Source organism: Manis pentadactyla, chromosome 3 (assembly GCF_030020395.1).
Source record: "Manis pentadactyla isolate mManPen7 chromosome 3, mManPen7.hap1, whole genome shotgun sequence".
In the NCBI taxonomy this organism is placed as follows: Eukaryota; Metazoa; Chordata; class Mammalia; order Pholidota; family Manidae; genus Manis; species Manis pentadactyla.
Genome location: NC_080021.1, coordinates 15,908,693 through 15,927,490, shown reverse-complemented (window position 1 = coordinate 15,927,490; position 18,798 = coordinate 15,908,693). Strand labels below are relative to the sequence as shown.

The 18,798-nt window shown below is 35.6% G+C and overlaps 1 protein-coding gene across 1 annotated transcript in view; it reads left to right on the top strand.

The window, feature by feature from the left end:
- The window catches only part of LOC118935858 (serine/threonine-protein kinase TAO1-like), a 136,540-nt gene that overhangs the window by 99,722 nt on the left and 18,020 nt on the right, over positions 1 to 18,798 (top strand). Inside the window, exons 13-16 of the mRNA XM_057497744.1 lie at positions 1,759 to 1,926; positions 3,777 to 3,980; positions 7,498 to 7,701; positions 11,165 to 11,401. Coding sequence (XP_057353727.1) covers positions 1,759 to 1,926; positions 3,777 to 3,980; positions 7,498 to 7,701; positions 11,165 to 11,401 — 813 coding nt within the window. The remainder of the gene's footprint in view (positions 1 to 1,758; positions 1,927 to 3,776; positions 3,981 to 7,497; positions 7,702 to 11,164; positions 11,402 to 18,798) is intronic.

Below are 18,798 nucleotides of genomic sequence, written 5' to 3'. Positions count from 1 at the left end.
GACATCTTATTAATAGCAATAATAGTATTGTTCAATTTAATATAGTTCTTAAAAACATCTAGATAAGGCATTAGTGAGTAGCAGTTGACTATCTTTTTGTGACCCTAAGGAATTTTGTGGATTTTTCACGAGAAAATTAGACTTTCAGCATGAATGTTTTAGAATTTCAAAGAAGTTCAGTTTATTCTCACCAACACGCAGTTCAATATGCAAGGCTATTGAAAGGATCATGTACATATTCAGTAGGGTTATTTGCAACTACAGTATGTAGAAGAGCAGTATAAAGTTTCAGTAACACTTAGGGAATTCTAGGCCCTAAGCACACTTACAGTCTCAAATGAAAGCCCAAAAACTAGGTATTCACAATAGCAACAAAAGGTTTAGTATAGCTATGAATTATGTAAGTGAAAAACAAGCAGGATCCATTTGTAGAAAACTATTAAATAACTTAGAATTACAAGATATATTATTTTTGGATAAAAAAGACCAAATATTATAAATAGTGGTACATACCAAGCTAAGGTTCAGGAAAAGGAAGAATGTGACTGGCTTCTTACATTTGCCTAATGAAGGCAAAAGAAGCTCTTTTGGTAATAACCCAACCCACCAGGAATGGATACTTGACCTTGGGTGATCCCAAACGTGCATATGTATTCATGTACCTGGTCCATTTTGTATATTGACATTATTGGAAGTGATAGGAAGAATCTGTCAAGTGCATCCTTCCCTTTGGCCTAATCACATTTCTGTTGCAGTCTGTCATAAGGAAAAAAAATAAAATGGAAAAAAGTGACTTACTGTATGAAGCTATTTATCTCAGAATGAAAAATTGAAAATAATTATCCAGAATTAGAGTAATGCTTATGTAATTTTGGCATGAACATTTGATGAAATAATCTGTAGGCATTATGAGTTGAAATAACATAATACTTACAGCAATAAAAAGAGAATAATATATAGTTACAACTCTTCAGAGAAGAAATAAATTTGAGCTAATAAAGGAGGTAAAAGTCTTAAAAGAATTCATGATCATCTCCTGAACTCCAGTGCACAAGTCATCTTTCTGCAATCTGTGTGCTAACTACAAAACAAAATCTATACATGGAAAATTTCTGAGAAGAAATAAATATCCAAAAAATACCAAATGTAACAATGATAATCTTATAGTTCAATTGTTCTTTCTACTTTTCTGTATTGGATAATGTTAAGCTTTATTAAATATTAATGGTAAAAATCACTAATACATAACGTCTTTTAATCAACTGCTAGTGTTTTATGAAGTTTCATTTAAGCAACATAAAGAACCCATTATAGCCAAGTAGTATATTATGTAATTCACCATCAGTATATACATTCCTGTTGAAATCTAATGTAATTCAGAACTGATAGTGTCTCCTCTATGAAACCAGTTCTAAGAATTTGTAAGCGTTTACTTAGGGCTCTATTTGGCCTTATTCTTCATGTTTACTTAGACTGATTATTTCAACTCTGCCTTTTCATTTGGCCAACAAAGGTGTCATGTTCAAAGTTTTCATAAAAAGTACAGGGGAAGTTATGTAGGCACAGAGTGTATACATGTAAATTAAATTTTATAAATATAAGAAGTAAAAAGCATAGCAGAATTAGATAACTATAGATTACATGCATTATCTATAATTATTTAGGATAGTAACTCTAGGGTCCAGGAAGGGATTCATTTGTTCTGAATGAAAAAATATATAGGTCTCAACCTGACTTTTGCCTTCTACTCTTAACCAGCACCCATTTCTTCTTCGGGAGCGCCCTACAACAGTGTTAACAGATCTCCTTCAAAGGGCAAAGAAAGAAAAAAAAAGAGTGCTGGGCAATCTGCACAATCGAAAGACGAAGATGGTCCTTTCCCAGGAGGCACATAAAGGGCCAGCAGTAGAATCACAAGAAGAAAAGGTAATAACTTAGACACGGCTCAAGTATTGGGGTCTCCTTATTGGCTTCTTTCCTTATGGAACTTGTCTTGCCAAGAATCTTTTATATCAGTGGTTTCCAGATTGTGTCTTCACAGTGATTCTCTAAGGTCCCAGGTGGAGAAAAAGGTTTTGCATTCTTTAAACGAACCTCTTGGTAGTGTACATTAGCTAGAAAGCTCTGTGAAGTCTTTCATGAGAGAAACCTGTTCAACTTTTATTTAATCTCGTCCCTCTCAAAATTCTGGTCTACTGAACACTTTTTTGCCTGATTGTCTGAAGGCATGGGACACGCTTTTGGAAGTATTTGAAATTACAGGCTTTGGAAGTTGATGGTGCTCACAGAGAAGTCATTAGAATTACCAACCATTCTCCTTATCTTGTTTATTGTATAAACCTTTCCCCCAGTGCCTTTTGTGTAATGTTTGAGATATGTTTATTAAATTGGAAATTTCTTGCTTTTTAAAAAATAACTAAATAAATAAATAAAATAAACATGTGACTTAGCTAAATTTATCCTGGGGGATAAAAATTACCGAGCATTCTTATTCTGTTACTAAGAACACTTCATTCTTTTCAGTTGTGTATAGGGATTCATTCCTCTACATGGTTCTAAAATACTTATTTTATAGGTGAGGAAAGTAATGCTCAGAGTGGTTAACTAACTTACTGTAGAAGCATATGGGTTCGGATTCATGTATTACTCTTGAGACCGAATTGTTTCCAAGTTGCCATGTTTCCAAATTTGTAGTAGAAATGTTACAGAACTTCCTCAAAGGAAAATATAAAGCTTATGATTTGTGGAGCTATCTTTTTTAGTCTAAGTATTTTCTGTTTTCTTCTTTGCTCATGTCCCAGTGCCAAAGCTTTGATTCTTTTTTATTGCTTTCTATTGAGAAAGATCCTTGCATTCTGAAAACAGGAGTAGTAGTTACTTTTCTTTTTAATAACACTACATAATTAATTAACTATAAAATAGAAGACTTTCTTACATACAGTTTTGGTATTTTTGATACTGTTTTTTAGTTCTAACAGTAGTCACTAGAAAATTGGGGCTATTTTAGGTATATGAAATGCTTTAGTAAAGTGAAATTAATAAAATTCTAATGTCATTAAACATTAGAATAACAGCAACTTTTTAAGGCTGTGGATGTAAGAAAAGATCCTCCATATTCCATGGGTCTGTATTTATTATTCTGCATATCTTAAAGAGGTTAGGTATGGTAAGACTATAATATTGGTGCCCGGATACCAAAGCTTGCCGGGTTTCTTGGGAAGAACAGTCTTCCAATTATGATTAAATATATATACAATTTTTAATTTTACATAAAAATAGATAGGAATTAATATTAAATTACTTAGTGGAAGAAGTTTATCCTAAAGACTGTATTCTGAGAAGAAAAGAAATATAAAAGGCTTCAATAAAAAATAACTAAAAGGGATGTTTATAGGATTAAGAAAAAGGTTGGGGTTTGTTTTCACCATTGGAATCATTGAGAAATGAGCAGCATCTCTGTGTATACCCCATGAGATGTGTAGCAGAAATGGATTTCAAAGTAATGTCAAAAATTTTAGAAAAAGACTACACTTTGGAAATAACTCTGATTAACTTTTTCACAGAGTTGGTTTGGCTTTTTGGTATTTACTCGTTGGTCACATTTTTAATCTGTCAACTAACAACTGATAAACTTTCTGGTCTTGGCAAATACAAGGAATTTCTCAAAATAGACCACTAACATTCTGAAGACTGTGTGTGCCAAGCGGTGTGCTAGGTGCTAATAATCAAGAATTCAGGAGATAAAGATATTTGACTCTAATACTCTTTTCCCTCAGGACCAAGATCACGGTGTTGGACAGGCAGGAGCAGTGCACAATATTGGAAGTCATCAGTCTGTTCCCCGTATGTGCAGCAGGACCAGGAGTCAAAGCGGTAGGGTTGACATTCTTCAGGATGCCTCGGGTAACAAGGATGAGCTACCCGTGATGGAGGGAATCGAAACAATTACGTCTAATGATTCTGCCATCCGTTCAAGACCTGTGAGTATTTGGATTTCAGTGAAAAAATTTCAACTTTGGTAACTAATTTTCCTAGTCTGGTTAGTTTAAGAGTTTGGGTTTTTTTTCTTTGATGTTTCAGAAGTTTGGAACATAATTTAGGCAACTTATTTTAAAATGACAAAAGGCTTTTTATTTCCCAGTTTAATGTCTGCATTTAGGAAACATGTTTTGAGAATGCAGAAAGAATATTTTTAAAATCTTAGAATAAATAAATAAATAAATAAATGAATAAATACCATATAATGTATTATTTGAAGTTACTTAGATGAAAACGAAGGTATTTAAAAATAGTAAGTATACAACATGATATTAATGATAATGGTTGCCTTTGGGACATGGAGAAAGTTTTAAGGTGGGTGATAATGAAAAGTGATTTTTGCATTTTCCATAATGTTTACATTTTAAAAATAAAACTGGGTGTAATTGTAGAAAATTACAACTTCTCAGTTTGGGAAATGTGGATGTCTGCTACACTTTCACGTGTGAGATTTTAAATTTTCTTGAAAACATTGGAAGGTCAGGTAACTCCTTTTCACAATTGATAGGAATGCTTCCTTTTTAACTTCACTGCTTTCAGTATTACCAAAAGTTACTTGGCACAATAGCTAAAAGATGGAAACAACCCAAGTGCTCATAAACACATGAATGGATAAACAAACCACAGTGTATATCTATATATACACATACACAATGGTATATTATTCAGCTGTGAAAAGGAACGGTGTTCTAATATATGCTACAATGTGAGTGAACCTTGAAAAAATGCTAAATGATATAAGCCAGACACAAAAGGAAAAATATTATTAGAATTCCACTTATACGAAATATCTAAAATAGGCAAATTCATAGAAAGTAGATTAGAGGTTCCTAAGGGACAAGTGGAAGATGAAATAAATACTTTTATTTATTATTTTATCATTTTGGTATCATTAATGTACAATTACATGAGCAACACTATGGTTACTAGACTCCCCCTATTACCAAGTCCCCACCACATACTCCAGTACAGTCACTGTCCATCAGAATACTTAGATGCAATAAACATGTATATGTCTTTGAACATGATGTTTTAATTTCTGTGACAAATACATAGGATAAAATGGCTGAGTCATGGGGCATATTTATGTTTAACTTTCATAAGAAACATACAGGTATTTTATCTCCGATATGTCCTGCAAATATTTTTTCTCCATCTGTGATAAATTAAAATTTTTAGTTTTAAAATCCAATTCAAACAACCCACTAAAAATGAGTAAAGGCCATGAAAAAGCTAAGAACTTTTCCTCTAAAATCAGGAATACGACAAGGATGCCTACTCACAACACTTTTATTCAACAGAGTATTGGAACTCCTAGCTACATTATCAGGCAAGAAAAAGAAATAAAAGGCATCCACACTAGTAAGGAAGAAGTGAAATTGTCATTGTTTGGAGATGACCTGATACTAAATAAAAAAAGCCCTAAAGACTCCACCAAAAAACTATTCAAATTAATATATAAACTATACCTCAGTTTTAAAAAATGTGTTCAAGACTTGAATAGACACTTATCCAGAGAATATATACAAATGGCCAACAGCACATGAAAAAATACTCAATATAATTAGTCATTAGGGAAACGCAAATCAAAACTACAATGAGTACCACCTTACAGCCACTAGGATGGCCAGCTATTTTTTGGTTGTTGTTGGTAAGGTATCATTGATATACAATCTTATGAAGGTTTCACATGCACAACACTGGTTACTACATTTTACCCATACTATTTCCCACCTAACACCCCATTGAAGTCACCGTCCATCAGCATAGTAAGATGCTATAGAATCACTGCTTGTCTTCTCTGTGCTATTACTGCCTTCCCCGTCTCCCCCCTCTACACTATGTGTACTAATCATAATGCCCCTTAGTCCTCTTCTCCCTCCCTTCCCACCCACCCTTCCCACCCCTTTCCCTTTGGTAACTGCTAGTTCCTTCTTGGACTCTGTGAGTCTGCTGCTGTTTTGTTAGATGGCTAGCTATTAAAAGAGAAAAACAAAAACAAAGATGGAAAATAACAACTGGGGAGCACGTAGAGAAATTAGAACTCCTGCTGTATATTGCTGGTAAGAATGTAAAATGTCAGCTGAATCTTTTCAAATTAATTTCTGTGTATAGCATGATTAAGCATTTATTTATTTTGTTATTTATTATATTATTATTACCGAGCATTCTTATTCTGTTACTAAGAACACTTCATTCTTTTCAGTTGTGTATAGGGATTCATTCCTCTACATGGTTCTAAAATACTTATTTATATGTGAGGAAAGTAATGCTCAGAGTGGTTAACTAACTTACTGTAGAAGCATATGGGTTTGGATTCATATATTACTCTTGAGACTGAATTGTTTCCACGTTGCCATATTTCCAAATTTGTAGTAGAAATGATACAGAAGTTCCTCAAAGGAAAATATAAAGCTTATGATTTGTGGAGCTCTCTTTTTTAGTCTAAGTATTTTCTGTTTTCTTCTTTGCTCATGTCCCAGTGCCAAAGCTTTGATTCTTTTTTATTGCTTTCTATTGAGAAAGATCCTTGCATTCTGAAAACAGGAGTAGTAGTTACTTTTCTTTTTAATAACACTACATAATTAATTAACTCTAAAATAGAAGACTTTCTTACATACAGTTTTGGTATTTTTGATACTGTTTTTTAGTTCTAACAGTAGTCACTAGAAAATTGGGGCTATTTTAGGTATATGAAATGCTTTAGTAAAGTGAAATTAAAAAAATTCTAATGTCATTTAAACATTAGAATAACAGCAACTTTTTAAGGCTGTGGATGTAAGAAAAGATCCTCCATATTCCATGGGTCTGTATTTATTATTCTGCATATCTTAAAGAGGTTTGGTATGGTAAGACTATAATATTGGTGCCCGGATACCAAAGCTTGCCGGGTTTCTTGGGAAGAACAGTCTTCCAATTATGATTAAATATATATACAATTTTTAATTTTACATAAAAATAGATAGGAATTAATATTAAATTACTTAGTGGAAGAAGTTTATCCTAAAGACTGTATTCTGAGAAGAAAAGAAATATAAAAGGCTTCAATAAAAAATAACTAAAAGGGATGTTTATAGGATTAAGAAAAAGGTTGGGGTTTGTTTTCACCATTGGAATCATTGAGAAATGAGCAGCATCTCTGTGTATACCCCATGAGATGTGTAGCAGAAATGGATTTCAAAGTAATGTCAAAAATTTTAGAAAAAGACTACACTTTGGAAATAACTCTGATTAACTTTTTCACAGAGTTGGTTTGGCTTTTTGGTATTTACTCGTTGGTCACATTTTTAATCTGTCAACTAACAACTGATAAACTTTCTGGTCTTGGCAAATACAAGGAATTTCTCAAAATAGACCACTAACATTCTGAAGACTGTGTGTGCCAAGCGGTGTGCTAGGTGCTAATAATCAAGAATTCAGGAGATAAAGATATTTGACTCTAATACTCTTTTCCCTCAGGACCAAGATCACGGTGTTGGACAGGCAGGAGCAGTGCACAATATTGGAAGTCATCAGTCTGTTCCCCGTATGTGCAGCAGGACCAGGAGTCAAAGCGGTGGGGTTGACATTCTTCAGGATGCCTCGGGTAACAAGGATGAGCTACCCGTGATGGAGGGAATCGAAACAATTACGTCTAATGATTCTGCCATCCGTTCAAGACCTGTGAGTATTTGGATTTCAGTGAAACAAATTTCAACTTTGGTAACTAATTTTCCTAGTCTGGTTAGTTTAAGAGTTTGGGTTTTTTTTCTTTGATGTTTCAGAAGTTTGGAACATAATTTAGGCAACTTATTTTAAAATGACAAAAGGCTTTTTATTTCCCAGTTTAATGTCTGCATTTAGGAAACATGTTTTGAGAATGCAGAAAGAATATTTTTAAAATCTTAGAATAAATAAATAAATAAATAAATGAATAAATACCATATAATGTATTATTTGAAGTTACTTAGATGAAAACGAAGGTATTTAAAAATAGTAAGTATACAACATGATATTAATGATAATGGTTGCCTTTGGGACATGGAGAAAGTTTTAAGGTGGGTGATAATGAAAAGTGATTTTTGCATTTTCCATAATGTTTACATTTTAAAAATAAAACTGGGTGTAATTGTAGAAAATTACAACTTCTCAGTTTGGGAAATGTGGATGTCTGCTACACTTTCACGTGTGAGATTTTAAATTTTCTTGAAAACATTGGAAGGTCAGGTAACTCCTTTTCACAATTGATAGGAATGCTTCCTTTTTAACTTCACTGCTTTCAGTATTACCAAAAGTTACTTGGCACAATAGCTAAAAGATGGAAACAACCCAAGTGCTCATAAACACATGAATGGATAAACAAACCACAGTGTATATCTATATATACACATACACAATGGTATATTATTCAGCTGTGAAAAGGAACGGTGTTCTAATATATGCTACAATGTGAGTGAACCTTGAAAAAATGCTAAATGATATAAGCCAGACACAAAAGGAAAAATATTATTAGAATTCCACTTATACGAAATATCTAAAATAGGCAAATTCATAGAAAGTAGATTAGAGGTTCCTAAGGGACAAGTGGAAGATGAAATAAATACTTTTATTTATTATTTTATCATTTTGGTATCATTAATGTACAATTACATGAGCAACACTATGGTTACTAGACTCCCCCTATTACCAAGTCCCCACCACATACTCCAGTACAGTCACTGTCCATCAGAATACTTAGATGCAATAAACATGTATATGTCTTTGAACATGATGTTTTAATTTCTGTGACAAATACATAGGATAAAATGGCTGAGTCATGGGGCATATTTATGTTTAACTTTCATAAGAAACATACAGGTATTTTATCTCCGATATGTCCTGCAAATATTTTTTCTCCATCTGTGATAAATTAAAATTTTTAGTTTTAAAATCCAATTCAAACAACCCACTAAAAATGAGTAAAGGCCATGAAAAAGCTAAGAACTTTTCCTCTAAAATCAGGAATACGACAAGGATGCCTACTCACAACACTTTTATTCAACAGAGTATTGGAACTCCTAGCTACATTATCAGGCAAGAAAAAGAAATAAAAGGCATCCACACTAGTAAGGAAGAAGTGAAATTGTCATTGTTTGGAGATGACCTGATACTAAATAAAAAAAGCCCTAAAGACTCCACCAAAAAACTATTCAAATTAATATATAAACTATACCTCAGTTTTAAAAAATGTGTTCAAGACTTGAATAGACACTTATCCAGAGAATATATACAAATGGCCAACAGCACATGAAAAAATACTCAATATAATTAGTCATTAGCGAAACGCAAATCAAAACTACAATGAGTACCACCTTACAGCCACTAGGATGGCCAGCTATTTTTTGGTTGTTGTTGGTAAGGTATCATTGATATACAATCTTATGAAGGTTTCACATGCACAACACTGGTTACTACATTTTACCCATACTATTTCCCACCTAACACCCCATTGAAGTCACCGTCCATCAGCATAGTAAGATGCTATAGAATCACTGCTTGTCTTCTCTGAGCTATTACTGCCTTCCCCGTCTCCCCCCTCTACACTATGTGTACTAATCATAATGCCCCTTAGTCCTCTTCTCCCTCCCTTCCCACCCACCCTTCCCACCCCTTTCCCTTTGGTAACTGCTAGTTCCTTCTTGGACTCTGTGAGTCTGCTGCTGTTTTGTTAGATGGCTAGCTATTAAAAGAGAAAAACAAAAACAAAGATGGAAAATAACAACTGGGGAGCACGTAGAGAAATTAGAACTCCTGCTGTATATTGCTGGTAAGAATGTAAAATGTCAGCTGCTGTGGTAAACAGTTGATGATTTCTCAAAAAGTTAAACATAGCGTTTCCCCATGACTCAGCAATTCTACTCCTAGATATATACCCAAAACCATTGAAAGCAGGTACTTAAACAAATGCATATACACAAATGTTCATAAAAGCAGTATTCACAATAGCCAAAAGGTGGAAAAAACACAGAGGCCCAGCGACAAATAAATAGATAAACAAATGAGGGTATGTGCATACAGTGGAATATTATTCAGCTACAAAAAGAAACCAAGTACTGTTACATCCTATACAATATGGATGAACCTTGGAAACATGCTAGGTGAAAGAAGCCAGACACAACAGGTCACATGTTATATGAAACATCCAAAATAGTTAAATCCATAGACAGAAAATAGATTGGTGGTTACCAGAAGGGGAGCTTAGAGAGCAACTGATTAAAACATACAGGATTTTCTTCTGAACTATTATATATGTTTTATAACCAGATACAGGCAGTCTTGCAGAACATCACGAATATACTAAATACTACTGAATTGTTTACTTTAAATCATTAATCATACATTATGTGAATTTTGTCTCTAAGAATCCAGTTTGTACATTTTTTTCTTTACAATGGGGCAGTGGTTGCAGAATATCATGAATATACTAAATGCTACTGAATTGTTCACTTTAAATGATTAATCTTACATTATCTGAATTTTGCCTCTATTCAAGAATCCAGTTTATACATTTTTTTAATTATAATCAGTGTTTTTTGTGTTGTACCCAAGAAATATCTGCTGACCCCAAGGTCATGACAATATTCTGTGTTTTCCTCTGCTCCATGATTCTGGATTTTAGGTTTAGGTCAAGTGAGTCTTTTCAAAGTAATTTCTGTGTATAGCATGATTAAGCATTTATTTATTTTGTTATTTATTTGTTAAAGCTGGATTTGTTAAAAACACTTTCCTTTCCTCTTTGTCTTAACTTGACATTTTGGTAGCAAGTCAATTGACTGAATATATGTGAGTCCATTTCCAGATTTTCCTGTGTTCCTTTGCTCTATTCAGCCTGTCCTTATACCAATACCACACTGTTCTGATTACTGAAGTTTACATCTACCAACTTTTCATACCCCCTCAAAACTTTGGCTATTCGAGGGCCTTTACATTCCCACTTAAATTTTAGAACCAGCTAGCTGCTCTGCTTTTTCAGATGAAATTTTATTAGAAGCTGTTGACTGGGATCTCCTACATGAATTACCTACTTAGTTGATAGTAGACTGGTCTAAGATGGTTTTGAAAGAAAAAGGTTTTGGTTTACTTCATTCTTTCCTCTCCATTGTTTTAGGTTACAAGTGAAATGCCAGAACATGAGCAGGAAAGTCAGCTCAGAGAACAAATGTCTGGCTGTAACAGAATGACACAGCAACATCAGAAACAGCTGGTGAATCTGGTAAAAAAGTTAAAGGCTGAGATGGATGAGCATCGCCTCAGATTAGAGAAAGACCTTGAAACTCAGCGTAAGACCTTTGCTGCAGAAATGAAGAAGCTTCTCAAGAAACACCAGGCGGCAGTGGAAAAAGAGGTAGCTGACCAGTGTTACTAATGTGTTTATTCTCCCTTGTGACTATTTCAAAATTAACCAAGATGGCATTTTGATGTTAGGGTATCTGTTCCCCAGAAGTAGCAAGTCAATTGGGGAAAGGGAGAAGTATTTATATAATAGGTAAAATATCAAGTGCTGAGTCGGGAACCAGTAGGTATGGAATTACGTCCTGATAACTTGATACTTTTATCATGTAACAGTGGTTAAGTCAGGTAGATCAGATTAAACATGACGATGTGAGAGGTGGGAGAGAGGCCTCCTCCCAAAACCACATATAATACGAAAATATAGTTAATACAACTAACCCTAAAAGATCAACAGGAAAGAAGGCAGCACAAGACTGCTTACACCTGAAGAAAAGAACAGACCTCAAAAAGGGTAACATACCAAAGCCGTGATCTGTGGGGACCCATGCACTTCTCCCACCCCAGCTCACTGGCAGAAGGAAGAGAAATGGAGTGGAGATGGGGTGGAGGCCTAGGACTGCTGAACACCCAGCCCTGGAGATCTGCTGTGGGAGCAAGAACCTATATTGCATGGTGCTCGAGATTAGTGGGGTTGGAAAGCTAAGACAGGAGGAATAGTTGGACAGACTGAGATTCCAGCTGTTGTGGAAAACAGGGATTCACATCCAGCTGCTCTGGGACAAAAGAAAGGCAGGCAGTATGAGAGACAGTTCCTAACAGTGAGATGTCTACTAAATGGACAAGGATTGCACAGGGCTTGCTGCTCAGGAGAAATTACAGGTAGACAAAATTGTCCAGATGCACTCTGCCCAGCAGGTTGGAAACTTTTCAGGAACTTCAGGTGCTCCATCCCCCTGGCTGGCTACACAGCTCCGAAGCCTTCCACCATGATATGCAACCTGCTGCACCTCTGGCAGGCTGGCACTAGCTTACAAAGCAGCTGCTCCTGCCCTGGTGTCAGTCCATCCAAAGGGAGGTCCTGCCTACAGCAGCTACAAATGCAAGGCATAGAGGGTTACACCTGTGTGTTCGGTTGACTAGTCTGGCTGTGGAGAGATGCACAGTAGCCGGGAAGCAGGAAACAGCTCTTCCCAACCCCCAGTCACCAGTGTCGCTCTGCTGAGACCCTGACATCACTCCACAGGCTAAGTAACTCCAGGGAGTACGCCTTCAGGGTCCTAGAGGGTGGCACATACAAATATGAAATGCCAGAGGAACCTGGTTCAAAACAAAATCCCCAAAACACCAGAAAAGAGGTCAAGTGAAAATGAACTCATCAATCTTCCTAAAAGAGATTTTTTAAAAATAGTAAACACATCCATGTAGGTATATAAAAATGCTCAAGAATGCAGGAACAAATCCAGAACAGAGATCCATTCATTACGGAATACAATGCGGGGATTTAAAAGCAGATTAGATATGGTGGAGGAGATGATAAATGAAAAAATATTAAAGAGGAATGCAAAGAAGCTGAGGCACAGAAAAAAAGATCTCTAGGAATGAAAGAATATTGAGAGAACTGTGTGACCAGTCCAACCGGAACAATTTTCATATTATGGGGGTATCAGAAGAAGAAGAGAGAGGAAAAGGGAAAGTGTCTTTGAGGAGGTAATTGCTGAAAACTTCCCCAGTCTGGGGAAGGAGATAGTCTCTCAGGCCATGGAGGTGCACAGATCTCCCAACACAAGGGACCCAAGGAAGACAACACCAAAATATATAATAATTCAAATGGCAAAGATCAAGGATAAGGGCAAAATATTAAAAGAAGCCAGAGAGAGAGAAAAGATCACATACAGAGGAAAACCCATCAGGCTATCATCAGACTTCTCAGCAGAAAACAGGCCAGAAAGGAGTGGCATGATATATTTAATGCAATGAAGCAGAAGCAAGAATACTCTACCTGGCAAGATTATCATTTAACATTGAAGGAGGGATCAAACAATTTCCAGATAAGCAAAAGCTGAGAGTATTTACCTCCCACAAACTGTCTGTGCATTGTATCTTGGATGGACTGCTATAGATGGAAGTGTTCCTAAGGCTAAACAGCTGTCACCAGAGGTAATAAAACCACATTAAAGAAAGCAGAATAATTACTTACTAAGCAAATGCAAAATTAAATCAACTATCCCAAAGTACCTTAAGAGCTAGACAAAGAGTACAGAATCTGATACTATATAAACAATGGAGGAGGAAAAAAAAGGAGGAGAAAAAAAAAAGAATCTTTAGATTGTGTTTGCAATAGCACACTAAGTGAGCTTAGACTCTTAGATAGTAAGGAAGTTTCCCTTGAACCTTCGGTAACCACGAATCTAAAGCCTGCAATGGCAATAAGTACGTACCTATTGATAATCACCCTAAATGTAAATGGACTGAATGCACCAATCAAAAGACACAGGGCAATAGAATGGATAAAAAAGCAAGACCCATCTATATGCCACTTAAAAGAGACTCACCTCAAACCCAAAGACATACACAGACTAAAAGTGAAGGGATGGAAAAAGATATTTCATGAAAACAATAGGGAGAAAAAAGCAGGAGTTACAGTACTTGTATCAGACAAAGTAGACTTCAAAAGAAAGAAAGCCACAAGAGCAAAGGAGGACATTACATAATGATAAACATAATGAAAAAGGGGTCAGTCCAGCAAGAGGATATAACCATTATAAATACCTATGCACCCAACACAGGAGCCCCTGCATATGTGAAACAAATACTAACAGAATTAAAAGAGGAAATAGAATGCAATGCATTCATTTTAGGAGATTTCAACACACCACTCACTCCAAAGTACAGATCAACCAGACAGAAAATAAGTAAGGAAACAGAGGCACTGAACAACACATTAGAACAGATGGACCTAACAGATATCTACAGAATGCTCCACCCAAAAGCCGCAGGATACACATTCTTCTCAGGTGCACATGGAACGTTTTCAAGAATAGATTATATACTAGACTACAAAAAAGAACGTCAGTAAATACAAAAATATTGAAATTGAACCAACCAGCTTCTCAGACCACAAAGGTATGAAACTAGAAATAAGTTACTTAAAGAAAATGAAAAGACCCACAAACCCATGAAGGCTTAACAACATGCTCCTAAATAATCAATGGATCAATGAGCAAATAAAAACAGATCAAGCAATGCAAAATCTGTGGGGTGCAGCTAGGGCTGTGCTAAGAGGGAAGTATATTGCAATACAGGCCTGCCTCAGGAAAGAAGAGAAATCCGATATGAACTGTCTAAATTCACAATTAACAAAACTAGAAAAAGCAGAACAAATGAGGCCCAAAGTCAGTAGAAGAGGGACATAATAAAGATTAGAGCAGGCTTAAATAAAATCGAGAAGAATAAAACAATAGAATCAATGAAAGCAGGAGCTGGTTCTTTGAGAAAATAAGCAAAATAGAAAAAACCCTAGCCAGACTTACCAAGAAAAAAAGAGTGTCTAGAAATGAGAAAGGAGAAATCACTATGGGCACTACGGAAATACAAAGAATTGTTAGAGAATATGGTGAAAAATTGTATGCTGAGAAACTTGATGACCCAGAAGGAGTGTACAGTCTTTCAAGAAAAGTACAACCTTCCTTGGCAGACCCAGAAAGGAACAGAAAATCTGAACAGATCAATTACCTGCAGCAAAACTGAATTGGTAATAAAAATCTACCTAAAAATAAAACTCTTGGACCAGATGGCTTCACTGCTGAATTTTATCAGACATTTAGTGAAAACCTAATACCCATCCTCCTTAAAGCTTTCCAAAAAGTAGACAAGGAGGGAATACTTCCACCCTCATTCTATGAGGCCAGCATCACTGTAATTCCAAAATTAGGCAAATACACCACAAAAAAAGAAAATTCTAGACCAATATCTCTGGTGAACATAGGTGCAAAAACACTCAACAAAATCATAGTAAAAAATATATCAGATCGTCTATCATGATCAAGTACAATTTATTCCAGGGGTGAAAGGATGGTACAACATTTGAAAATCCATCAGCATCATCCACCACATTAACTAAAATAAGGACAAAAAGCACATGATCATCTCCATAGAAGCAGAAAAAGCACTCGACAAAATTCAACTTCCATTCATGGTAAAGAATATCAAGAAAATGAGTATAGAGGGCAAGTACCTCAACATAGTAAAGGCCATATATGACAAACCCAAAGCCAACATCATACTTAACAGTGAGAAGCTGAAAGCTTTTCCTCTAAGTCGGGAACAAGAGAAGGATGCCCACTCTTTCCACTTTTATTCAACATAGTACTAGTGGTCCTAGCCGCAGCAATCAGACAACACAAAGAAATAAAAGGCATCCAGGTTGGTAAAGAAGAAGTTAAACTGTCACTGTTTGCAGATGACATGATATTATACATAAAAAATCTTTAAGAATCCACCCCTAAACTACTAGTACTAACAACTGAATTCAGCAAAGTGGCAGGATACAAAATTAATACACAGAAATCTCTTGCATTCCTATACACTAATGATGAACTAGCAGAAAGAGAAATTAGGAAAACAATTCCATTCCCAACTGCATCAAAAAGAATAAAATGCCTAGGGATAAACCTAACGAAGGAAGTGAAAGACCTATACACTGAAAACTACAAGACATTTAAGAAAAAGAAGATACTAATAAATGGAAATAACATCCCTTGCTCATGGATAGGAAGAATTAATACTGTAAAAATGGCCTCCTGCCTGAAGCAATCTACCGATTCAGTGCAATCCCTATCAAAATGCCAACAGCATTTTTCAGTGAACTAGATCAAATAGTTCTAAAATTCATATGGAACCACAGAAGACCCCAAATAGCCAAAGCAATCATGAGAAGGAAGAATAAAGCAGGGGGCGGATTATCCTCCCCAACTTCAACCTCTACTGCAAAGGCAATTTGGTACTGGCACAAGAAAAGACCCAAAGACCAATAGAACAGGGTAGGGATCCCAGATATAAACCCAAGCAAATGTGGTTAATTAATATACCATACTGGAGCCATGGACATACAATGGGGAAATGACAGCGTCTTCAACAACTGGTGTTGGCAAAACTGGACAGCTACATGCAAGAGAATGAAACTGGATTATTGTCTAACCCCATACACAAAAGTAAATTCAAAATGGATCAAAGACCTGAATGTAAGTCATGAAACCATAAAACTCTTAGAAGACAACATATGCAAAATCTCTTGTATATAAACATGAGGAACTTTTTCCTGGATGCATCTCCTTGGGCAAGGGAAACAAAAGCAAAAATGAACAAATGGGACTACATCAAGCTTTTCTGTACAGCAAAAGACACCATCAGCAGAACAAAAAGGCATCCTACAGTATGGGAGAATATATTTGTGAACAACATATCCGACAAGTGATTAACATCCAAAATATGTAAAGCGTTCACATGCCTCAACACCCAAAAAGCAAATAACCCAATTAAAAAATCACAGGATATGAACAGACGATTCTCCAAAGATGAAATTCAGATGGCCAAGAGGCACTTGAAAAGATGTTCCATATCACTAATTATCAGGGAAATGCAAATTAAAAGCACAATGAGTTATCGCCTCATACCATTTAGCATGGCCAACATCGAAAAGACTAGGAACAACAAATGGTGGCTAGAATGCAGAGGAAGGGGATCCCTCCTACACTGCCGGTGGGAATGTAAACTAGTTCAACCATTGTGGATAGCAATATGGAGGTCCCTCAAAAAACTAAAAATAGAAATTGCATTTGACCCGCGAATTCCACTCCTAGGAATTTACCCAGAGGAAAAAAGTTGTCAGATTCAAGAAGACATATGCACCCCTATGTTTATCACAGCACTATTTACAATAGCCAAGATATGGAAGCAACCTAAGTGTCCATCAGTAAATGGATGGATAAAGAAGAAGTGGTACATATGCACAATGGAATACTATTCAGCCATAAGAAAGAAACAGATCCTACCATTTGCAGCAACATGGATGTAGCTAGACGGTATTACGCTCAGTGAAATAAGATAGGGAGAGAAAGACAAGTACCAAATGATTTCCCTTATTTGTGGAGTATAACAATGAAGCAAAACTGAAGGAACAAAGCAGCAGACTCACAAACTCCAAGAAGGAACTAGCGGTTACCAAAGGGGAGGGGTGCGGGAGGGCGGTTGAGGAGGGAGGGAGAAGGGCATTGAGGGCTATTATGATCAGTACACATGGTATAGGGGGGGATCATGCGGAAGACAGTGTAGCACAGAAAAGACATGTAGTGATGTGGCATCTTAGAACACCGATGGGCAGTGACTGCAGTGGGGTATGGGGGGAACTCGATGATATATGTGGGTGAATGTAGTAACCACATTATTTTTCATGTGAAACCGTCATAAGAGTGTATATCAAAGATACCTTAATGAAAAAAAAGTCATTAAGTATTCTGTTCTAGGCCGTGGGTACTTTGGTTATCTGAGAAGTTTGGTAAATCAGTTAGTAGGTGATTTAGGTGTCAAAAAAACATTCATCATTCTCTATGTACTTTTTGGAAACCTTAAATTTATAGTAGCATTTTTATATCAGAAGAATTGAAGAGTACTGTAATATACAGAGAATGTTAAATTAAGAGGAATTAAGAGGGTTTCAGATTCAGATTTAGCCCATTTGTTTACTACAAATAAGTATCATTCTACTGTATGATAAAGGTGCATTTTTTAGGAGTCTTTTGTGAAAACTGGTTTCTAATTTCCTTGGCGTTCCATTAGTTTCAATTTATTTTGATATTCACAGTTGTCAAGTAAAATGTAAACTTCTCAATAAATTTACACCATATCTTCAAATATGTCTGGCTAGTCTGCCCTGGGGCATTTATAGCTACCCTGTTCACCCTTCCCTGCAAAAAAAAAAAAGAATCACTCTCTCACAGGAACAGAGAATTTAGCAAAATAATTTCTGGTGTAAATGAACATTTGATTTTGAAATAATTTGGTGAAAGAATGTAGAAATATTTAGAATCCTGTTTGGTGTTGTACTTTCTTGAATACTTCGTAAAGAGGTAGATACTAACATTTTTAGGAAAGGAATTCATGAAACAGGATGTACAATATGATTTTAGATTTGTTTTATATATTTATATCAATATCTATACATGCCTAGAAAAAATTAGGAAGGGTATGCACCAAAATGTTTGTATTGGTCATCTCTGGGTGGTAAAATCATGCAAGATTTTTCTTCTTTGTGTTTTTCTGTATTTCCTAAATGTTCCACAATGGATATGTATAGTTCACCCTCGAATAACGTAGGTTTGAACTGCACAGGCCCATTTATATACTTTTTTTTTTCAATAAAGGTCTTGGAAAATGTTTTGGGAGACAGTTTAAAAGATCATTTTCTTGTTCTAGCTTTATTGTAAGAATACAGTATAGAATTTATACAACATA